General features: G+C 44.5%; 1 protein-coding gene across 1 annotated transcript in view; it reads left to right on the forward strand.

Annotated features, from left to right (window-relative positions):
• Positions 1 to 16,459, forward strand: part of LOC121157466 (zinc finger protein 2 homolog) — a 25,326-nt gene extending 8,867 nt beyond the window's left edge. Inside the window, exon 2 of the mRNA XM_040981762.1 lies at positions 14,482 to 16,459. Within this exon, the coding sequence (XP_040837696.1) occupies positions 14,538 to 15,494 (957 nt within the window). The 5' untranslated portion in view covers positions 14,482 to 14,537 and the 3' untranslated portion in view covers positions 15,495 to 16,459. The remainder of the gene's footprint in view (positions 1 to 14,481) is intronic.
• Positions 16,460 to 25,141: the final 8,682 nt, after the last annotated feature.

The following is a 25,141-nucleotide window of genomic DNA, read 5'->3' on the forward strand; positions in this document are numbered from 1 at the left end:
TTATGCATGTGCGGGAGAACTTGAATAGAGCAAAATAGAATCTTAACATAGATGGAGCTCTAGAAAGATGTGACATTTCCAACGCCCCAAATTGCTTATTGCAAAAATCGTTTATGCAAACACTATGGTGAGTGCATTACCTGGGCTGCTGGCAGATACTGTGCTGTTTGTCATCCTTCACATGTCAGTTCAGCCCCTCCTCGCCTAGTCCACACCTGATAGGAAGATTAGGACTCTGAGGATAATAGATTGACCTTGGAAGATCTCCAGGACATATTTCCTACCCCAATTCTAGGACACACATCTGGCCTATTTCATTACAACTTTCCAAGTATGTGAAAGGAGATCTTCAACTAGATTGTGAAAAACATATTATTCAAAGTACATATGTCACTTTCAGAAACAAATGTGTGCATGTAAGTTTCACTCTTAATTCCATTTTGCATTAACTTTTTGAAGTACTTCTGATAGCTTCAAACAACCCCATCTCACCGAGCATGCTGTGGTGCCAGTTCCCTTCCTTATGTCTACAGTTGCTCTCGCTGAGAATACTCCAAACCCACACTCTAAGTGTAAAAATTACTGAAAGGCTCCTGATTGAGCCTTTTTCCTCATGAGTGCTTCTCAACATCACTCCTCTCTCTTCTCAAGTTAAACCCTGTCTTCTCTCTTACGTCTTCGTCTTCCTCTTTCTTGTTGTACTTGTTCTTCAGTTTCTTGTGAATCTTCAGATATCTCACCAAGCACACTGAGGAGTGTGTGCATCTGCCCATTTACTGGCATACATAGAAATAATATGGAAAATGAAATTGGAGCATCGGCTTGTTTTTGTATAAAAATTTTGAAGTCCTTCTAGTGTTTTTCATAATATACATTTCCAGGAACATTTTGAGAACATCACGTATACTTGCATGTTAAGATTTTTTTGCATCTAAATTTTTTTTATTTTTAAATTAATTTTACTTTATATTTCTTAAAAAAAATTTTTTTAATAATGATTATATGGTTGATCAGGGTCGTAAGGATTGAGGTTTAGGGAAACTTGGGTGAACACATAGCTTCCAAAATTGCTGTTTCTTCTTGTTGTTCCTGGGGAAAGGGGAGAGACAAAGCTACTCACAACTTTCCACATGTCCCAGTACGCAGGGATGAGAAACTACTACCTCATATCAACCCAGAGTCTCATTGTGTAAATATTTCACGGGTTCTGTTCAAGTGGCTTTGATAGTTCTGAAATGCTGCCATTTTCACTGATCCAAGGATGATATTACCCTCCCAATGTCCATTGGCTCACCAAGATTTTTTGCTGTCATTTGTTTGGGGTAGTTGTCCAGTTTCTTTTGTTCTCCTTTACAACAGTGTGTATGTCCCCTGCTCCAATTTTTTCATTAAGTAGGATAAGTTATTGCAGGTGAGTCCAAGTACCTGGGCCAGGAGACCCAAGCATTGCTGGATTCCCCTCCTCTGGGATCATAAACCCAGTACCCACCTAGTAGGTGGGCCCCAAGACCCAGGCCAGGTGACCCAAGACCTGCTGGATCCCCCCACCCCTAGGGCTCATAAGCCCTCAGCCACATCGCAGGTAGGCCTCTGGACCCATGTCAGGCAACCTGAGCCCTGTCGAATCTCCCACCCCAGGGGTGTACTAACCTGGCACCCACCTAATTGGTTTGCCCTGGGCCCAGAGCCAGGAGACCCAAGCACTGTCATATCTGCCACCCCTGTGGTTCACAAAACTAATACCCACCTAAAAGCTGGGACCTGGTATCGGGGCAAGAGATCCAAATCCCACCAGTTCCTCCATCACCAGGACTTATGAACCCAGCCCCCACCACACAAGTGGGCCTCGGGACCTGAGCCAAGCTACCCCAACCCTGTCAGATCTGCCATCCTAGGGACTCATGTACCTGGCCCCTGCTGGGCGCAGGCTGGCATGACTCACCTCATCTCGGCATCTGTGATCTTATTGCACAGCCTGGCCTAGTCTATCCCCTTTTCCAGCTCCCTAGTGGGTGCTGAAGCCTATCCCAGCCCAACCTAATTGCTGTCCCAGTTGTAATGTGAACTGGCTGGTGTTCTGGCTTGATCTGGCTCCTCCTGCCCTGTGCCCTGTTCCTGAGATCTGTCTGTGGGTGTTATGTGCTGGTCCAGACTGATCTGTCCCAAGACCTGACCCACATGTATGCCAGCCTGTGCTGAAACTTGGCATGATCTGGGCTGCTCCTTGCTTTGCTTCTTGGATTCACCTGCAGGGACTGCATCCTGAAGAAGGAATTTCCCAAGCTCCTCCATCGAGTCTCCCAGGGGCAGTTCATGTGTACACCAATGGAACATTGGCCCAGGTTGACTTTGTGTACCTGTTGTCCTCACAAGAATAGTGGCCTTGCTCAACCATCCACACCCATCCTGGTTCTTACTGTTGAATGTTGTAGCCTAGTCACACCTTCTGCAAGCCCAAACACACCTTTCATGTGGTTCAGCGGTAGACAAGACCTAGCCCAGCCCATTCTACACCCAACCTGGCTCTCATGAATATCAGAAGGGGCTGAAGTCAAGCCTAACCTGTCTCTCCATAGTCCCCCTGCACACCCACGCCAGTGCAGTTTGTAGCCGTGTGCAGCCACACCTGCTGCCCTCAGTCCTACTGTCATTCTCACCAATGGTAACCTCAACCCAGCAGGGGTTCCCCCTTAACTCCACAACAAGGTGATCCCATCCACCATTGTTTGGTAAGCCAGCAGAGATTTCAGTTCCGCAGGGGTGAGCCCACATTGTCCCTGCAACTATTACTCTCAGACCCATTTCTCTCACTCTTGTCCCCTCCAAATCAATTTGATTTCAGTGCCCTACTTACATGTACATGTTGTAGACTAATCTATGCAAGTCCCTCAGCTGTAATTACTAACCTGGGCATAAAAACCATGGATCATCTCTCACTACTGCTTGCGCGATCCCATCATCCCCATGTAAATCAAGGCTCTCCAATCGTGAGGTTATGCTGCCAGGCGGCCTGAGGGTTTTAGCCCAGGCTCTTCCTGGGGGGAGCCACACAATTTGGCTACAGGGGTACCCATGAGGATCAAAAACGTAACCTACAGGATAGGGTGGTCTTGGAGGACCACTGACCTTCCCTCTCCCCAGGGAGCCAGTGTGCTCAGCTGCTCATGTCTGCTGTGGGTTCAAAAAGCCTCCAGGCAGGGAATCTTGAAGGATTCCACGAGCGCCCCTCCCCCGGTGCAGCCAAGTGGCCCAGCTACAGGCACCCCACGAGCCAAAAAAATTAGTGCCCAGTTTGGTAGCCTAGTGGCTAAAGTCCTCGCCTTGCATTCATGAGGATAACATTTGGACACTGGTTCTAACCCAGCATCCCTGCTTCCCAGCCAGCTCCCTGTTTGTGGCCTGGGAAAGCAGTCAAGCACAGCCCAAAGCATTAGAACCCTGCATCCCTGTGGGAGACCGGAAGAGAATCCTGGCTCCTGGCTTTGTGTGAGCTCAGCACTGGCCTTTGTGGCCACCTGTGGAGTGAATCACCAGTTGGAAGATCTACTGCTTTGTCCATCCTCCTCTCTATATGTGACTGTCCAATGAAAATAAATGAAAAATTGGGAAAACAATGTGGTCTTCTGGGGCCAGTGTGAGGGCTCAGCACTGCTATCCTCCACCCGCGTGCTCTCTCATCCTTTATGGGTGTCAATTTGTGTCTCAGCTGGTTCACTTCTGCTCTAGCTCTCTTCTATAGCCTTGGAAAACAGTAGAAGATGGCCAAGTCGTTGGGATCCTGCACTCATGTGGGAGCCCTGAAAGACTCTCCTGGCCCAGCTCTGGTCATTGGATAGGAGATCTTAAAAAATAATCAAATTGGCCTTGATAGACTTTGTCCCTACACACTGGTTCCTTGATAGGTATCATTCTGCTCACTTGAATTGTTCTTACAAGATGCCGAAACATTTCAATCCTGGAGACGTGATCCTATCTGAATGAGAGCTTTGCTAAGTAGTAGTTTTACATCAGGAGTAGGCATGTTGATATGTATATTCTTCAAATAGGTGTTTTAAAGCTACATGATCTAACTGCAAAATGCCAATAGAAAGAAAAGAAGTCCCAGAATCCAGGAAACATCCAGTACATTGTAACTCTTGTGAAGTTCATCCCTGTTTTGTGGGTTTCATGATTTTTAACAGGTCTACGGACAGGAGCAGGAAGGAGCGAGCCCGGGGCTGATGAAAGATCAGGCAGCTTCACCCCAAGGGCAAGCCTCAGCCCTCAGTCCCCCAGCCGGCCCAAGTCCAGTGACCGCCCTCCTCTCCAGTGCGGTTCTGATTGGCTGCGTCTTCTCTAACACCCTCCACACTGGGTGCGTCAGGGCCCTGCAGAAGCACGCGGGATCTTCTTTGCTGGCGGCGCCACGCTCACGTTTCTGCCTGGGCTCCTCAGAAGCCGGAGGGCGTCAGCCATGGCTGCTGTGTGAGCTGCCCACCGCGGCCGCCGCGGGAGCCTGAGGAGGACACCCCGAGTGTCAGGCAGCTGGAGCGGGTGAGTGGGACTCCAAGCAGGAGAACTGGCCGGGTAGCCGGGACCTTGGTGCGCGGTGCGGTGAGAGGAACGCTCCTGGCAGGAGTCGTTAGGAATTGTGCGGTGAGGCTGGGGGTGTCCGCAGGGAGTGGGAATTGTGTGGTGAGCCTGGGGGTGTCCGCAGGGAGTGGGAATTGTGTGGTGAGCCTGGGGGTGTCCGCAGGGAGAATTCGAACTTCCAGTAGAACGTGACTTGTGGCGTTGGGAGCTCGGATCTGAGTGCCAGTCCCTTGGGAAGTGGCAGCAGGCTGCTTCCGTGTGCCGCCAGATCCCTCTGTGGCTGTGCAGAAACTTGCTGCCTTTTATTTACTGTTTGCGCATTTAGGTAGGAATTACGAGCCACAATATGAATGTTACGTTTTTATTTTCTTGCGTGGAGTTTGACTTTATTCAATGATCTGAAGAGGAGAGTGTGGATTTTATTTATTTATTTGTTTGTTTGTTTTTGCTAAGCTTGAGTAAGGATATAGAGACCTGTAGTCTGAGGACCCAGATGAATCAAGGGCCCAGGTCACTGAGGTTCTGACCTCTTGTCCCTGCTGTCCCTCAGAGGAGGGAGTTTAATCATTTTTGTTTAAAGACTCGTGTTTCTCAGTAGTCCATTTTTCTTGTTTTTTTCTTTTTTTTTTTTTTTTAATTTTGGCGACAGTCTCTTAGCTGCTTTTTGTTCTTCACATGTTTATTCATGATTTTTGACTCCTTCTCCACTGCTTTCCCAGGTTACAAGCTTGGAGCTGGATGGAAAGAGCAGCGGGGATATGAACTGTCACCCATATGGGATCCAGTGATTGTAGGTGGAGGAATAGCTGGTTGAACCATTGTGACGGGCCCATCCTTCCTGTTTTTCTACTGAGGTAAGTGAATTTAGGTTTGAACATGTTATCTGTAATTTGTCAGCACTAGTAACAATGAACTAAGCAGTGTAAGGAATGGTGGGTGTGGTACAGTGAGCTAGGAAAGCGTGTGTCACATATTGATGTGCATAATTCAAGAAGTGGCTACTCTACCCTGGCAATGCAGCTTCCCACTCATGCCTCTGAGAAGCATTTGATGATGGCCCAGGAGCTTGGGTGTTAGCCCTGTTCCCCTACATGGGCAATGCAAATGGATGCATTTTGACAGCCAAAACTGTTACAGACTTTCAGAAGTAAAACAGTGAATGGAAGGTGTCTCTGCCCCTGCACTCTTGCTTTCACATGAATGAATATATATTCTAACTAAAGCAGGTAACTATCCTTTTTACCAGGTTTCAGGTTAGTGTTTCATTAGTGGCATTTATAGGATACAAGGGAACTTAATTGTAAATTATATCAGAGCTGAGAATGGAGTCAAATAGCAAAGATGGGGAAAGGTAGCAACCATGGGTTTTAAGTATATAGTTATACGTATTTTTCTAATCTATAGTGGGGTTGCAATCTGCATGTTAAGTTACTTTCAGCAATGTCAGCCTCCCATATGAGCGCCAGGTATAGTTTCAGGTGCTCTGTCCTAGTTCCAGCTCCCTGGACGGAGTTCCCGGCAGCTGGCTTTGAATGGCCACTGCAGCACCATGAATTGCAGCAATGTGAGGAGTGAATCAGTAGAGGGATGATTTTATTTCTCTCTCTCTCTCACACTCTCTCTCTCACACTTTCACTTTCTGAATCACAGCACATGTGTGTGTGAGAGGGAGAGAGAGAGATGGGATGGTAGATATGGGTCTATCCCTCTTTCTGTGTAGTTCTCCTTTTAAATAAATAGGTAATATACTTAAATGTAAAAAAAAAAATCTCCACCAACGTTGGATGATGACAGTTTTCATATGCTCTATAAGTTGGATCATTTTCTTGGTATCTTTTTTTTTTTTCAGACAGCTAAAAGCTTTTCTGATTTTTCAATATTGTAGAAAAGCAAGTTTGGTGAGCATGCACTTGCATGTTCTCAGAGGGCATGGTGCAGTAGTTGAATGCATAGACAGCCTCAGGTGATCAAGCCAGGCAAGTCGCTCTCCGTTTCATTTGTGTTCAGAGCACTCCAGCTCTTCCACTTCAGTTTCTTATCTGGCACATCAATTGTGAACTACAGTTAACACACTGTGTTAAAGGATCCTGGACCTTCTGCTTCTGTCTCACTCCTTTGCTACCTGTTTCTAAGTCTTCCTCTAACTGTGGGAATCACTCTTCCCAACCGGTAGTAATCATAATTGTAAGTTTGTACCCATTGACTTTAGCTTGTATATATTGGAACATACGGGATTTCTTTCTTTCTACACTTGTCTTATTTCACTATCTACAGCTTTATCCACTTGCAACAAATAATGATATTTCATTCTTTCTGTATGGCAGAGTGATGTTCAATGATCCATCCATCCATTGGTAGACATAGGTTGTCTCCAAGTCTTTTAAAGTATCACCAGAGCTTTAGCCAGCTGAGTTGCTGGGTGCCTGTTTGATATACTGACTGCATACCTTTGGATATGCACGGGAGTTGGGTGGATGTATCGTGTTTTCTTTTTTTGAGGAATAACTATATTTCTTGCATAATCCTCCATAATGCTGGCATAATTGCACTAAATTTCATTCTCATTGACAAGCTGTTAATGTTTCATTGATATCATTACCAAGGTAATTTTCTTTATATTTTTAGTGAACTGTGATTTCATCTACTTTTGGTAATAGGGAGTCATGATATTCTGTGGTTTCTTATGTATTTGTCCATTAACATTTGTTTTTCCCTGGGTTGTCAGTTCTGTGTGTATTCTGTGTATCACAGTCCAAAGAGAACTGTTCAAGCGTTTTCTCCTACTGCAGTGATGATGCTTTCTGGGAACTGTTTCCTTTGTGGTGAAAATCTTCTTAGTTTGTTAAAAGCTGTGTTCGATTTGTGGTTTTTTTTGGGTTTTTTTGCCTGTGCTTTTGGGATCTGTAGCCATTGCCTATGACACTGTCTGTGGATTTCCTCTATGCTTTGTTCCTTTGTGGTCCTACATTTAGGGCTGTAACTCATGTTGGATTAGTTTTTATTTAGGACAAAAGGGAAGGGTGTGTTGGTTCACTCATCCCCATAAGGACATCTTGTTTTCTCTTTCCTTTCCGGACCAAAGGCTGCCTTCTGCAGTGACCTTTCAGTGCCTTTGTCAAGGATCCCTTGCCTGTAAGTGCATGGAATCCCTCCTGGGCCTCTACTCTCTTCCACTGTGCCTCTATCCTTATCATACTTCTTAAATATGACTTGAATTAAGATATTTTGCCTCCAGAAATCTGCTTTTTGGACTTGGTTGGTTATGTTAAAAAATATGGATCTTAAATTTCTACTAGATATGTGAAGAATTTTGTTTGTGTCTTGATGGAATTGTGGTGGAATCATTACCTAGGTTTTTTTTTTTTTTTAGAATTATTTATTGTTATTGGAAATTCAGACATACAGAGAGGAGGAGAGACAGAGAGGAAGATATTCTGTCTGCTGATTCACTCCCCAAATGACCACAATGGCAGAACTGAGCTTATCCAAAGCCAGGAGCCAGGAGCTTCTGGGTCTGCCACAAGGGTTCAGGGTCTCAACGCTTTGGGCCATCCTTGACTGCTTTCCAGGCCACAGCAGGGAGCTGGCTGGAAAGCAGCACGACCAGGATTGGAACCGTCCCCTTATGGGATCCCACACATGCAAGGCAAGGACATTAGCTGCTAGGCTACCGCATGGGGCCCAACAATTTATTTCCCATACTTTTAGTGTTTGAAACTTTAAGGGCAATGTGTAATAAATTTTATTTACCCTGATGTTCCGCTCACTGGCTCCACCAGAGCCATCATCTTGCTGTACCCTCACATATATTTCCTCAGTGGTTTGTATCCTTGGGGGAGCCTATGTTAGTTTGAATCCAAGTTTCACAGCCTATGAAATCATTTAATGTTAATTACCTTGTTAAAGATTCTGCAGACAATCACAGTGGTGGTCAGCACTTCATGATACAAAATGTAGGGAGACATGCTTCTGTCCATAATAGTTAGAAAGGGCCCTGTATCTGGCAGTAGGCAGCTAACCCTGAGAAGGACTTAAAATGAATGCTGCGGAGCCCAACACTTTAGCCTTATAGCTAAAGTCCTTCCCTTGCACACAGTGGGATCCTGTGTGGGCACTGGTTCTAATCCTGGCTCCTCCACATTACATCCAGCTCCTTGCCTGTTGCCTGGCAAAGCAGTCGAGAATGGCCTAAAGCCTTGGGCCCCTACACCCACGTCGGAGACCCAGAAGAAGCTCCTGGCTCCTGTTTGGATCAGCTCAGCTCTGGCCATTGCGGCCGCTTGAGGAATAGACCATTGGGCAGAAGATACTTTCTCATTCTCTCCTTCTTTCTGTGTATATCTTCCTTTCAGATAAAAAAAAAAAATTAGTATTTTTTTTAAATGAATGTGGGAGCTTCTAATAGTTTCCCTTGCAAAATCATACTGTTTAACGGTTTAACCATGGATATATAACCCACACAAAACCATGAAAATGTTTGCTGACTATATGTAGGCAGGCAGAGTGTTCCACAAAAAACATATTAGAAAACATTACGATGTGATCCTAAGTAGAAAGAATGAGAAAAGGGAGTGTTTGTGTTACATGGTGTTTCTGATTTTTAGAAAAAAACTGATATACGAGAGATTAAACAGTGCATAAGAATTCCTTATAATCCTTCAGAACTGTCAAGATGAGAGATGTTTTCTTAGACCTTGAGTAAATGGTACATGAGAAGATGCACTTCCAAAGTCATAAATCTTAAACACCATTGTAGCACAAATTAAGTTAATGTTTCTGGTTTCCTTGTTGTGTAATCTACCTAATTAACCCCTTGGAAAATCATTGTGCATCTTCTGCTCTTGAAGAAGCACTTACAATGCTTTGGTTCTGAAAGTAATCATTAGGTCTGTTTTGCTTTTCTTTTCCTCATTTGTGATTTATTTATTTGAAAGTGTTAACAGGGGAGGGAGGGAGAGGGAAAGACAGTGAGACTTCCGTCCACTGATTCCCTCACCAAATGAAAGTCACAAAAGTTTTCATTGTTCAAAGGTTTGAAAGGAGACCAGGGCTGTTTTGGGGTCTTTCGTGTAATGTAGGTGCTGCTTTCTCAGGCATGGTAGCAAGCAGTGGATCAGAACTTGAGCTGCTGGGTCTCAAACTGGCACACGTGGGGGATTCCAGCGTAACAGGCAGCTGCTTTACTTACTATACCACCACTACCACCATGCTGACCCCATCTGTCTCTCTTAGGTTTAGTTATTCATTTGAAAAGCAGAGTTACAGAGACAGAGAGGGAGAGAAAGAGTCAGATGATCTTGCATTTGCTGGTTCGTTTGCAAGTGGCTAGAATGGCCAAGCTGAGCTGGGTGCAAGTCAGGAGTCAGGAGTTTCCTTGGGTCTCTCACATGGGTGTAGGGGCGCAAATACTTGGGCTGCCTGCTGTTGCTTTGCCGAATACTATATGACAGAAACTGGAAAGGGGACTAAAAGTGCAGATCCTGCTGTAACAAGTTAAGCTTTGTTAGGTAGTTATGGGCAAATGGATGGGTTGACAGATGGAACTCAGGATTTCTAGTCAAGTGATTAACGTTGACTGACACTTTGATATTTTCACAAGGATTTTGAAATGCACCCCACCTTAATACTTACTACTTTATGAAGCCATTGTGTTTCCAGGACACACTGTACGCTACTGGTTCAGGCATCTTTAAAATGATCCGTTGGTTATTTTCATGAACAGTTTGCAAAATACGGTATCAAATAAATGTTTCTCTGAACCTAACAGTGGCTGTGTTTCATCTCTCCCACTCAGAATAATTGTGAGTGTTCCCTTAAGGACGTCTTTTGTGTCTCTTCTCACGGGTAAAGCACTGTTCCTGAACGGGAGAGCTCACTGGTTTTGCCTTTTCTGAGAAGGTGTGTGTTACCCTGTGTTTGTTTCCATCATGATCTTGCTTTGCAGTGTAGAATCTAGGAGCAAGCCAGACCAGTTCTCTCACAAGTTTTCCAATTCACTTTCTTTTCTAGATATGATTCTAGAGCACTGTGTATGTATTTAAGAACCAAGAAAATGACTACCTCTCCAGTAAGTTCTCTATGTTTTTATTGCTCGGTGTATTGTATATTGTGCTTTTAGACCTTCATGAGGATTGTATAATTTTAAAAAAAAGTGAAAGTAAATACAATTTGGTGAGAGAAACTATGTAAAGGAGATCTTTTAATGTTTGGAATCTGCTAGAGTCGTCTCAGCTGTTTCTAAATTGATCTCTGTTTATTCTGATGTCATGCCAGAAACGCAGACATATTTGCTACATAATTCAAGCGAAAAGTTAGCAAAATTCACCAAATATTATGGGACATAGAGTCTAAGGACATGGTGAGAAGGCCTAAGGTCTAGCCTGACTTATTTTGGCGCACTTGATGCTAAAGTTGGGTTTATTTCCCCTATGAGACCTGTATAATGCACTAAGCTGACGATGAGTTCACTCCCAGCTCAGCATATGTGCAGATTACTGTTGTCTGTTGTTTCCAAAGCCTTTGCCACACTGCGCAAATGACACCTAATGTGCCACTGGTGTAGCCCTGGTGATTAGGTCTGTGGGCTGCCCAGACTCATCTCGGGTGGATCCTGTAGGATGCAATATTGGTGCAATGCACTGAGCTAGAAATGAGGATGTACAGTCCCATCCCTGTAGCCATCAACTCCTTGCACAAAGGCCCACCAGATGTGGCTGTGTTGGCAGTTCTGACTGTAAAATCCACCCTGTTCCTGCACCGACTGCTTCGTGTATACTGCTCTGTCTCTGCTCCTGCCCAAATTTAACGAATCAGGAAGATGGGCAGTTCTTTGGGTTTACCTGCTGAGCTCCAGGTGAAAACCCTTCCCACATGGCTGCTGGTGCAGCTCCTGCCATTGGTGGAGCTCAGTTTTCTGCTCGCTGACTGCCACTGGGGTATCTGGTCACTGCAATGTGACACCATTGTCTCTGCTGCTTTGCTGTGTGCATTAGTCTCCAGGTGCCTCTGCTGTTGGCCTGTCCCCTTCTATTTCCTGGAATGTACTCTGCTTCCTCGAGACTAATGATTCTCCCTGTGTTTAACCATGCACAGACCATCTTCTGTAATATTCATTCTCCGGTTGCACTGTTTTTAAATGGATTATCTGCACTATGTTTTTTTGGACTTTTACCATTTGACCTATTTTGCATCATATTCATGAGAACACATTCAGGCAGAAGAATGAAATATTTTTGATATTTCAGTGAACTTCAACCTTATGAAAATGGAGTATATTTGTAGATACATACATGTATGTGATCATCTTATTCAATGTGATAATGACAGAGAGGCAATGAGAATCAGAAAATCTTCCAGTTTCATTTGTCTTAACTGGCCAGAACTGGATTAGCCTGAGTCTGGTGTCAGGAGCTTGCTTGCAGGTCTCCTACATGGATGCAGAGGCTCAAGGACTAGGACTTTTCAGCTGCTCTCCTGGGCGGTGAACAGGGGCTGGATAAAAGGTGGAGCAGCCGTGATCTATATGGGATGCTGACAGGGCAAAAGAGAATTAGCATGCTATGCCACCTCACCAGCCCCACAATATCTATTGAAAGCACGTTTCTCTTGCAAATAGTTGCAAATCAATGACAGCAATCTCATTTTTAAATTATATAATTAATATTTAGAGAACACAATACTTTCATGTGATTTTGGTTTCTGTTTCCATGTTGATTACAGAAATAGCTGCTTCCTGCGTCACAAGTAAATATAACTCACAGAAGAATATGTTCTGAGTTTTTCACTTTTGTGGCAGATGTAACATTGGGAAGAAATGTGCTCTTTTAGGTTTTAGTGTCATTTGAAGATTTGGCTGTGGACTTCACCTGGGAGGAATGGCAAAACCTGAACCCTGCCCAGAGAATCCTGTACAGAGATGTGATGCTGGAGACCTATAGCAGCCTGGTGTCCTTGGGTGAGTGTCATTCCACTGACATGCCCAACTGGATTTTCCCCCCATTTGACTACTGTAGGAGCCTGTGGCAAGTTTAACTCTGGCTGAGTCCTGTATTTGAGTTCATGAAGAATCTGAGCATCTACACACTGGGAGATAATTAATACTAGAACTTGTGTTGTCTACCTAGTAGATGAGGATTTTTTTCCCACCTCCATTAAAATCCAAGTTTGTGATTTGACAAAGTCTTATGTTATTCCTCATGAGCAGGATACCGCGTGACCAAACCTGACTTGATCGTGAAATTGGAACGAGGAGCAGAGCCATGGATAGTGGAAGAATGCCTAAACCAGAGCCTCAAAGGTCAGTCAGCACATGCTTGCTAAGCAGATAGTTCCAGAAAAAAAAATAAATGTTCACTGAAACTCTTCTCACTAATTTTTTTTCTGATGTCCTAGTGCTTGTGACATTCCGATAAGGCATGAGATCTGAAAAGCAGAGTGATAGTGAACCCTAGAGACACAGAGAGAAAATAAAGAATAAGCACTGTTTTCTATTGATTGGATCACAATCCAAATGAGTGCTTCAAGAGTTAATTCAGTCTGAAGCCAAAGGCCTATCTAGAATTGTGTTATGTTGTGGATGTATCAGTAATCACATCTCATACTGGAAGCAAAGTTACCACGACGCAAACTGGAACTATGTGGGATATAGATGTCCCAATCCCTGACCTAACATATCCATTCAGAGATATTCATTCATCAATGGTAAGCATTTCATGTACTGAACAAACATCCTGACAGTGAACATTGAGAAATACATTGGCATAATATATTGTTTGAGTTCATTTAGGAGGAAGACCACACACTTCTCAAAGGCTCAGAGGACGCTTCATTGCCTTTATGTGACAGTTCCATGGGAAGCACTTAAAGGAGCTCATGAATATGACTATGTTTTTCTCATTTCAGTTGCCCAGGAAAAAGATGACTTGATTGAGATCAACAGGGAAAGCCAAGACATAAGATGTATGATTACAGACAGCACGTTCTCTTACAATGGAGTTGACTCAAGAGAAACATTCGATTTCCATGTTCCAAAACTGATCATCAGGAAGTCAGATTGTTCTGAAATGAGTTCTGGGGCCTGCAATACATTTCACAATATGCGTCTTCGTAGGGTGCTGTGTGAGGTACAACGACCTGGAGTGAAATTAGATGCTGCTACCATGCCTGGAGGTTTTTCTCATGGCTTAAACTCTGTTGGTCAGCATCACAAGATCCAGGCTGTGCGGAAGCCATTTGAACACCATGAACAAAGGAAAACTCTCCAAAGGAAGGTGTTCTTTATATTTGAGAGGGATTGTGCGAGAAATCCCTTTCCTGAGTCAACTCTTAAAGGAAAAGATATTCAGATTGGTGCTGAAACTTTACATGAAAATTCTGTTGAGCAAACCCACCCAACAGTGAATCTCCGTGAGTCTCTCAAGTGTGAGAAAGATGTGAATTGCAAGTCCTATCTGACAGTGACTCGGACATCAGGCACAGGAACAAAATCCAATGAATGTGATTGCTGCAAAAACTGCTTCAAGTATAAATGCTTCCTAGCCATCCATCACAGAATTCACAAGGTGAAAAATGATTGTGACAAATTTCAAAACAACTACTCCTGGCTGTTAGACCCCAGAATACATCAAAGAATTCACAGAGGGGAAAAGCCTTTTGAAGGTAGTGAGTTTGGAGAAGACTTTTCCCAGAAGTCACACCCCCTAAGCCATCAGAGAACGCAGACAGAGGAGAGATCTTTTGAATGTTTTGAGTGTAGAAAAATTTTTGTTTTGAGATCTGACCCCAGAAAGACTGCGAGAATTCACACGGGGGATAAGACTTTAGAATGTGGCAATTATGGAAAAACCTTTACGTGCAAATCACGCCTCATCACACATCAGAGAACTTGCTTAGGGGAAAGACCTTGTAGAGGTAGTGAGAGTGGGAAAGCCTTTTCCTACAATCCACATCTGCTACAACATCAGAGAATGCACACAAGGGAGAAGCCTTTTAAATGTAGTGAGTGTGGGAAAGGCTTTGCCCTGAAGTCATCCCTCATGAAACATCAGAGAATGCACACAAGGGAGAAGCCTTTGGAATGCAGTGAAAATGGGAAAGCCCTTATCCACAAATCAGAGGCCATCCCTCATCAGAGAATTCACACAGGGGAGAAGCTTTTTAGATGTAGTGTCTGTGTAAAAACCTTCACCCGCAAATCACAGCTCATCAGACATAGAAGATTGCATACAGGGAAAAAGCGTTTTGAATGTAATGAGTGTGGAAAAGCATATTTGTACAAGTCACTCCTCATAGTACATCAGAGAACACACACTGGTGAGAAGCCATTTGAATGTAGTGAGTGTGGCAAAGCCTTTTACTCTAGGTCTGACCACACAAGGCATCAAAGAATTCACACAGGGGAAAAACCTTTTGAATGTAGTGAGTGTGGAAAATCCTTTTCCCACAGGTCATACCTCACAGAACATCAGAGAACACACACAGGAGAAAGACCTTTTAAATGTAGTGATTGTGGAAAGGGCTTTTCCTACAATTCATATCTGATACAGCATCAGAGAATTCACACAGGAGAGAAACCTTTTGCGTGCAGTGAGTGTGGGAAAGCCTTTTCTCGCAAATCACACGTGATACAACATCAGAGAATTCACACAGGGGAAAAGCCTTTTGAATGTAGTGAGTGTGGGAAACAATTTTCCAGTAAATCACACCTCATCAGGCATCAGAGAATGCACACAGGAGAGAAGCCTTTTGATTGTAATGGATGTGGGAAGGCCTTTCCTTGCAAATCACAGGCAATCGCTCATCAGAGAATTCACACAGGGGAGAAGCCTTTTAAATGTACTAAATGTGGGAAGGCCTTTACTCACAAATCTTACCTCAGAATGCATGAGATAACGCACCTGGGGAAAGCCTTTTGGATGTTGTGAGTGTGGAAAAGCTCTTTCCCGCAAGTCAGACCTCAGAGGACGTGGAGAACACACACGGCAGAAAATCCATTGAATAATAAGTGTGGAAAAGTCTTTACATGCAAGCCACATGCAATATATCATGGGAGAATTCACACAAGAGAAAAGCTTTTGAATGTAAAGTTTGTGGGAAAGCCTGTTTCTGCAAGTGTGAAACTTAGAAACCATCAGAACTCACAGAGGGGAAATATTTTCTGAATGTAAAGAGTGGAAAATTTTTTCCCGCAATGAGACCCCCTAAGACGTTAGAGAATTCACACGGGATGAAGCCTTGTATGTGTAGTAAGTGGAAAATCCTTTTCTCAAAAACCACATATCATATCTCATCAAAGAATTCAGGAATGGGAAAGCCTTATGAATGTGATTATAGGAATGCCTTTTCCTGCCAGTCACACTTCAATATTCATCATAGAACTCATGGGGCAGGTGGGGAAATATTTTGAAATGAGTGGGGAAATGCGTTTTCTCACAAGATGTATCTCAAGAAGATAAAAAATTCACAGTGGGACAAAATCCATCTGAATATAGTCAATGAGTGTCAAACTTTTCTTTGAAATCACACATCAGAAATTTCTCATAAGGAAGGAAGCATAAAATGTGAGAAAGAGAAGCAAATGCTGTAAAAATTGATGTCTCTAAGGAAGTCACAGTTCATGAAGTATCAGGACTCTTGCAAAGATGAAACTTTTTTATTTAATATGTTTGTAATAGCATTTTTTTCTGGCAGTCACACGTCTGAAAAAAACGGAACACTACACAGAAGGCTTTTGAAGGAAATATGCATAAGAATATTTTCCTACCATTGCAGCTCCATGGATGTAGAATTTTGTTAAAGGAGAATCTGAGTGTAATTGACATGTGAAAAATAATACATTTTTTGCAACTAAAACCTGTCATGTAGAAGTACACGAAAAATAAAAGTTTTATCAGTATAATGAATGTGAACATTTTTCTGGGTGGTTAATATAAAGAAAACCAATTTTTTAGTTCGATCAGCACAAGTTGAAGGAAAATAAAACCATAACTATTTCTCCTTTGCACTTCTCTAGGATCTTTTCCGTGTTTTGCTTCAACAGCATTTGAACATAGTTTCTTTCCACAATATTTACATATTGTATTAGTTAATAGTAATATTCAGTAAACATAAGATAAAATATTTCTACTAGACTATAAACATGAAAAAATAGCAATCTTTTCCGAATAACTGTCATTTTTACATATTCTGAATTAGCTGCTGCATATTGTTCTTGGATAGGTACGTATTTTGCTGAGCATAATGATTTTCACTTACATCCATTTTGTTTTAAGATACAATAATTCCCTTTTTGATGGTCTTTATGTAGTTGATTATGGCTCAGAGGATCAAGAGCTAGAGGAACGTGGGTAAGACCATTGTTTCCACATTCTCTTTTTTTCCTTTTGTATCTGGGACAAGTTGGGAGATAAACGGAGAAGCCCCACCCAGCCTGCCAACCATTCCAGGGTTCCTGATGTGGGGCATACTCAAAGGGCACTGCTCAAATGGTTTTGATGGTTCAACAGTTCTGAATTGCTGCCAGTTTTACCATTTGAAATATGATGCAATCTCTCCAGAATCCTTGGCTGCCATAATCCACTTTAGAGTCTCCTTTTGCCCAGGAGACTCGCTGCCAACACTTGGCTGTGGTAGTTGATCCATTTTTTCCTCTCTTCCATCCTCTGTTGTGGTACTAGGTGTCTTCTGCGGGCTTCAGTGAACTGCCATATCCTTGCTGTGCACCTGGATATGCTGTCCACTGTTCTGTCTGAACTATTGAGGAATCTCAACTCTGACACATGCACTCCACAGAGACCATGGCACTTATACTCCTTTTCATGGTTGGGGTTCTGAGATCATCAATTTAGTTTGGGAGATCCCCAAAGAAACTTCATCTGAGGTCATCTCAGACCTGATTCTTGTGTCTGCTTGCCAATAAAGGTCTTCCACAGTCCATCACCCCACTCAGCCTATTTACACGCTAGTGGTTGCAGTTGATGGGTAAGTATTGTCTCCAGCCTTGTTTTCTACATAAACCAATGTGAGTTGCAGCCCAGCTCATTCCTGCCCACCAAACACTGGACCCTCATGCAAACCACTGGGAGCTGAGGCCTAGTTGAAGCAACCCACAGTAACCCCCACCAGGGCCAACCCCCTGCCTTAGTCCCATGCTTGCCAGTATGTACAGTATACTGGTCCAGTCTGTCTCAAATCCCATTCAGCTCTCATACATGTCTGTGGGCATTGAAGCATAGTTCAGCCCAACCAGGCCCACACACATGCTGGTGGGTGCCACTCTGTCTAGCCATGCCTGCTCCAGTCCTTGTTCTCATGCTCACCATGCGAGTCGCAATCCAAGAGGGAGGAGCCCTCTGTTTCCCTACTGGACCCACTCCCACTCCCAAATCCAACATTCAGTCAGGTACTATGTTCTAGCCCTGGTAGACAGGTCCCTGGCCTAGCTTTTGCATGGACTGGTGTGTGGTAGTCAGCCATGATCCATGATAACAAGCCCTACTCAGGACACACATGTAGGCTGATGTATTCTGACAGATCATATGGTTGCTTCCCCCCCCCACCCCCAAACCTCCAGGTCTCATTCCCATTGCTTACCTGCAAGTACATTGACCCTGTCATTGGGAATCCCGTGGGATTTATTCTCACCTACGCACACCATGAACTTTTCCATGGTTGTACCTAGGCAGCAGTTCCACACCCACAAGGTCCCAGAGTTCACTGCCAGGCAGCCAGTAGGCGGAGCTTGGCGCCAGTTGGCAAGCTGACTGCCCAAAAGTTCAGGACTTGCTCACCACGTGGCATTTGTGGATGTGGCTAGGGCCCCAAGCACTGATTCCAACTTGGCTCAGGTAACCCCAGTAGCCATCACCCAAGACCTGAGGTTGAACTGCTTTTGTGTTTTATCCAAGAAGGTTTTGCCTATAATACTTCTGTTTTGCAGAATTTACCAGTGTTTCATCTAGAAACATTTCATGGCCTTATTTCATGTCTTTGGATCATTGAAAAGATTTTTATCATATCCAGATATGAAGATAAAACGCACTGTGTGTTTCTAGTTCCAAAGATAGACTCCCAGTGAAACTCTTAAATATATCTTGGCAATATCATGATGACTGTTTGTGCAGCACTACACTATTGTAATAGGGAAAACCAGTAGGGACAAGAGTGTATTTGGGAAAGGAAAGGGAAATCCCAGAACTTTTGAAACTATATCATAAAGTGACAATGAAATAATACAAAATTAAGGATATGTTTTTGCTGGAAGTTTTTTGACCCACACAGATACATGCAGCTGGACCACATGACTCCCTTGGGTAGGGGAGTTTATGGAGAGTCTTCAGGATCCCCAGCTGGGAGGCTTTCTAGCCAGTGTAGGTACACACAGCTGAGCACAGTGGCTCCCTGAGGGAAGGAACGCTCATGGGCTTCTGGGAACCACCCCGTCCTGGAAGTTTTATGACCCACATGGGTATATGCAGCTGGGCCATGTGGCTGCCTCTGGAAGGGCCTGGATGGCCTGGCAGTGCACCCTGGCGACTTGAAAGGTCTGGATTTACAGGGAGATGACAGGATTGCATAGCTCATAGTGAGTGATGACTTGTGGTTTTATGCCCAGGTTAGGAATTATAGCTTAGGGACTTGCATAGATTAGTCCATGATATGTTTATCTAAGTAGGGGGCCGATATCATATTGATTTGCAGGGAAGAACAAGTATTAGACAAGTGGATCTGATAACAGAATCTGTGGGGGAAATGTGGGCTCACCCCTGTGGACCTGCAGTCTGCTGGTTTGCCCAAGAACTAAATGGAGCTAAGGGGATGCTCCAGCTGGGATAGGGTTCCCACTAGTGAGGACAAGAGTAGGATTAGAGGCAGCAGGTGTGGCTGCACATGGCTATAGCCCCCATCGGTGTGGGTGTGCACAGGGTCTGCAGAGTGACAAATTGGACTTGACTCCAGCCTCCACTGGTACTCGTGAAAGCCTGGTTGGGTGTAGAATGGGCTGGACTAGGTCTTGACTCTCGCTGAACTATGTGAGAGTTGTGTCTGGCCATGGACCAGGTATTGCTGAGCGAACAGCAAGAACCAGAACGGGTGTCAGCTGGTTGAGCAAGGCTTGTCTTGCCAGGACAACAGGTGGACGAAGTCAGCCTGGTGAAGGATCCACTGGTGTGCACAAGAACTGCCACTGGGAGACTTGAGGGACTTGGGGACCTCCTTCATCAGGGCACCGCCCCTGCGGGTGAGTAAGCATCAAGTTAAACAGCAGCTCAGAATATGCCAGGCTACAGTACCCTCCAGCATACATGCAGGTCTTTGCACAGATCAGTCTGGACCAGTTCATAACACCCACTGGCAAATCTGAGAACCAGGAAAGGTGGTAGAAGGAAACATATTGGGCTATAACACCAGCCAGTTAACATTAAGACCAGGACAGCAACTATGCTGGGCTGGGATAGGATGGAGCACCCATCAACAGGAACTGGAACAAGGGACAGGCAAGACAGGGCCAGGCTGCACAATATGATTGTGGATGCTGAGGTGAGGTGTGTCATGCTAGCCCGGGATCAGTGGGGGCCGGGTACCTGAGAACCAGGGACAGGGTATCTGACAGGCCCAGGGTCCTTAGCTCAGGTCCTGAGGTCCACCTGCATGGTGGGGGCTAGATTCATGAGCCCTGGGGGTGAGGGATGCACTGGGACTCTGTTCACCTGGCCTGGTTCCTGGAGCCTGCCTGTGAGGTGGGTGTTGGGTTCATGAGTTGCTGGAACTGAGAGTTGGGTTGGCCAGACTAGGCTGTAACACCAGCAGGAGCTAGAATCTGGTGTAGACCAGACTGGGTCAGGTTATAGCACTGGCAGAATGCTTGTTTGGAGAGTCCAGAGAGATACACACTCCTTTTGTGCAGTCACAGTGTTATTTATGGATGGAGGGAGGGACTGTCAGGAAATGCCCTTCTGTATTCCCATTTCCTACTCTGTATAATGTGCTCACTTTATAATAAACAATCATACTACATCAGGCTATCCCTGGTGGTTCTTGCAACCAAAGAACACTGTTGCATCACCCTGTTGGTGGTCTGAGGGCCCGCTAGCAGGAAAAACCCAAGGCATGTTCTCTATTAAACTGGCATCAGCAACTGAGAATTCAGTCCTGATGAATATATTCCAGTAGCAAGCCACATAACTTGTAAATTTCTGTGTGGCCAGGGTTTGATTCCAGCCATCAAGTTTGGCATTCTCCAAAGAAATTTGTCTGGACTAGCTCCCCATCCACTGCTGCCAAGTGGGGGGACAAATCCTGCTCTTGTCCAGGCCTGAGGTCTGATCATTTCCCCTGTCCACAGAGATAAATCTGTGGGTGGATCACGGATAGATCTGGGCATACCCAGGATCATGGCTCCATCCACCGCTGCCATGTTGGTGAGCAGAGTCCTGGTATGTCTGCTCGAGGTGCAGGTGCCTGACTCTCCCAGCCAAGTGGCTGTTGCTGAGAGATCCCACAACAGAGAGCCTAATTCCCCATCTACTGCTGCCAAATGGGGGGTGAATCCTGGGCTGGTGGTGGCCAGAGCACCAATAGCGCTGGGCTTTGTGTTCTGCCTGTCCAGCAGCATGCTCTGGAGCCGTGTGGGTGTAGAATTACTGCCTAGGGACATCAGTGGATAAGGACTGTACATGTAGGTGAGAAATGAATCCTGAAGGATTCCCAATGAAGGGCCACTATCAGGTAAGCAAAGGGGCTGAGACCTGGTGGTTTGGAAGGGAGAGACTGAAGATCTGTATGGGTCAGACTCATGCAGCAGCCCACATGGGAATCTGAAGTTAGGCTTGGTAGCATGGAACATTGCTGACCACCTCACACCAATCCACATTAAAGCTAGAGCTGGGGCCTATCTGGGAGGACTATATCCCAGTACCTGACTGAATGCTGGAACAGTGGATGGATCATATTAGGCAGGGCCATGACACTAACCAACACATAAGAGAACCATGTCCAGGGGTAGATTCTTTGGGGGATATGTGGGACAAACCCTGTGGAAACACAAGTTTCACTAGTTAGCTCAAGAGTTGGAGTGTGGATGGGATGAGCTAGGTGTGACCAAGGAGCCTGCCAATACTCATGGATACAGGGATTGAGAATACTCTGGGAAGATCCAGGCTGCAGCATCCACATGTGCATCCTAATACGGGGTGTGAGGCGGCTGGGTGAGACATTCACTAACTCATACTAGACCAAGATGGAGGGGCTAACTATGCTGGGCAAGGGCCTAAAAGCTGCTGGCATGCATGAAATCTGGGCCTGGGAGTGGATGCAGAGGCTCAAGGACTAGGACTTTTCAGCTGCTTTCCTGGGCGGCGAACAGGGGCTGGATAAAAGGTGGAGCAGCCGTGATCTATATGGGATGCTGACAGGGCAAAAGAGAATTAGCATGCTATGCCACCACACCAGCCCCACAATCTCTATTTAAAACAAATTTTCTTTATCCTGTTTGATACTGAATATGTGTATGCTTGAGTCTATAGATTGCATTCTTAACACTTTTCTGAATTATTCCAAAAATGATGAATTACAAATCAATGACAGCATCTGAGTTTTAAATTATATAATTAATATTTAGAGATCACAATACTTTCATGTGATTTTGGTTTCTGTTTCCATGTTGATTACAGAAATAGCTGCTTCCTGTGTCACAAGTAAATATAACTCACAGAAGAATATGGTCTGGGTTTTTTTACTTGTGTGGCAGATGTAACATTGGGAAGAAATGTGCTCTTTTAGGTTTTAGTGTCATTTGAAGATTTGGCTGTGGACTTCACCTGGGAGGAATGGCAAAACCTGAACCCTGCCCAGAGAATCCTGTACAGAGATGTGATGCTGGAGACCTATAGCAGCCTGGTGTCCTTGGGTGAGTGTCATTCCACTGACATGCCCAACTGGATTTTCCCCCCATTTGACTACTGTAGGAGCCTGTGGCAAGTTTAACTCTGGCTGAGTCCTGTATTTGAGTTCATGAAGAATCTGAGCATCTACACACTGGGAGATAATTAATACTGGAACTTGTGTTGTCTACCTAGTAGATGAGGATTTTTTTCCCACCTCCATTAAAATCCAAGTTTGTGATTTGACAAAGTCTTATGTTATTCCTCATGAGCAGGATACCGCGTGACCAAACCTGACTTGATCGTGAAATTGGAACGAGGAGCAGAGCCATGGATAGTGGAAGAATGCCTAAACCAGAGCCTCAAAGGTCAGTCAGCACATGCTTGCTAAGTAGATAGTTCCAGAAATAAAGTAACAATTGTTCACTGAAACTCTTCTAAAGTCCCATTCCTCGAGACAGCTATTTTCAGGCATCAGACACAGGCTTTCTACAGCTTCCATTGAAGTTTGTCATATCCACACTTCTTCGGTATTGGTGAAAGTATATCTTTATGTAAAAGCAATCCCTTCCTTACTGTATAATTTTTTTTTCTAGCTTACTGTCCGTAAATTCTAGCCTATTTTTCTCTCCACTTTCATTCTTTGATTTTCCTCAGGAAATTTTTTATATGTGTATTAATTGTTTCATTTCTAATATTTTGGGAGCTGAATGAAATTGGTTTCTTATCTTTTGCTCCAATCAAGATCCCACTTTTAGCTGTGGTGCAGCATAGAGCTTAGTATGGGAAACATTTTAGTACTAAACCAATAAGTATATCTCCTTCATCTCCTTCTTCTTCACGTTCTTCTATCATCGTCATCGTGTTCCTCCTCCTCCTTCTTCTTCCACTGCCTCTGAATTCAAATGGAAAGGAAACATTTGAGGCTTGAATCAGTGCATGTGAGTTCTTTATCTGTTATTTTCTCATTCTGTATTTCACTGATACTTAAAAAAAAAATGACCAGAGAGGGTCATGCGCATCCTTGGTATTCTGATGTCATATATGGCTTATCTGGGGCCAGCACTGTGGCATTTTTTCTACCTCTGATCTAACTCCCTGACAATGCACCTCAGGTAACAACCAATGATGGCCGAATTATTGGATCCCTACGCAGCTGTGAGAATCTCGGAAGTTCTAAGCTCATTGCTTCAGCCTGGTTTGACTCTACTTCTTGCAACCACTTGAGGAACCATTACTTCCATTTCAGAAGTGGGTCTTTGGATGGAAGACATCGCTCTGTGTCTCTCTCCATCTCTGTAACTCTTTTTTAAATTTAAAATTTTTTAAATTTTATTTTTATCACAAAGTCAGAAATGTATAAAGGAGGAGAGAGAGAGAGGAAGATCTTCCATACAAAGATTCACTCCCCAAGTGACCACAATGGCCAGTGCTGCAACGATCCAAAGCTAGGAGCCAGGAACTTCCTCCATGTCTCCCAGTCAGGTGCAATGTCCCAAGGCTTTGGGCTGTCCTCGACTGCCTTCCCAGGCCACAGGCAGGGAGCTGGATGGGAAGTGGGGCTGCCAGGATTAGAACTGGCACTTATATGGGATTCTGGCACTTTCAAAGCGAGGACATTAGCTGCTAGGCCACTGAACCTGGCCCAAATTTTAAAATAACTTTTAGAAAGAAATTATGAAGCTTAGCAGGATCCATCTTAGCACCCTGTAGACAAGGGTTCTATCCTTAAATTCATAGATATAATAGTATATCCAGAGTTATGTATGGAAATGTTCCTTCTCTAAATTTGTGATTTTTTTAAGCATGGTAGTTTTTTTTTTTTAAGATTTATTTATTTGTATTGCAAAGCCAGTTATATACAGAGAGGAGGAGAGACAGAGAGGAAGATCTTTTGTCTGATGATTCACTCCCCAAGTGACTGCAATGACTGGTACTGTGCCAGTCTGAAGCCAGGAGCCCAGATCCTCTTCTGTGTCTTCCACGAGGGTGCAGTGTCTCAAGGCTTTGGGCCATCCTTGACTGCTTTCCCAAGCCACAAGCAGGGAGCTGGATGGGAAGTGGAGCTGCCAGGATTAGAACCGGTGCCCATATGGGATCCCGGTGCATTCAAGGGGAGGATTTTAGCTGCTAGGCCATCACACCGGGCCCAGGAACCCTATTTGTTTTTAGCACCCGAATAATTTTCAGCTAGCATTGAAAACAACAGCTTTGGCACCACATACTGCTGAATGTGCATGTTACACATAGGGAACTCAGCATGTTGGTGAGTGGCATAGTCCGGAAGATATAGCATAGGTGTTCCGATGGCAGAACAACTCCATTTGGGTAACTAACTTCACATACCGTTGGGCTTCCAAGCAGCTCTCATGGAAACCTAGTTTCTTGAGCTTGACCCTGAGTCATGAACCCTGACCCTGAGCCCTGAGCCTGAGCTCTGACCCTGAGCCTGAGCTAGTGTGCTAGGACATGACAGACCTTGGCTGAGAACATCCTGTGGTCCTGGAGAGCAGGCTGGCAGCATGCACATAGCACATCTGCGACAAGGTGATCCTGCAGATGGCTGGAGCTGGCATCACCCCAGGAGAGGAGGGCACACGTTCTAAGAGATCCAAGAATCAGAACACCTCAGATTATCAGGCTCAGGACAACAGGACACTATCAGCATGTATCTTCCACCTGGTGATTTT

The sequence above is a fragment of the Ochotona curzoniae genome, unplaced genomic scaffold, assembly GCF_017591425.1.
Source record: "Ochotona curzoniae isolate NIBS_2020 unplaced genomic scaffold, NIBS_Ocur_1.0 contig_3520, whole genome shotgun sequence".
NCBI lineage: Eukaryota > Metazoa > Chordata > Mammalia > Lagomorpha > Ochotonidae > Ochotona > Ochotona curzoniae.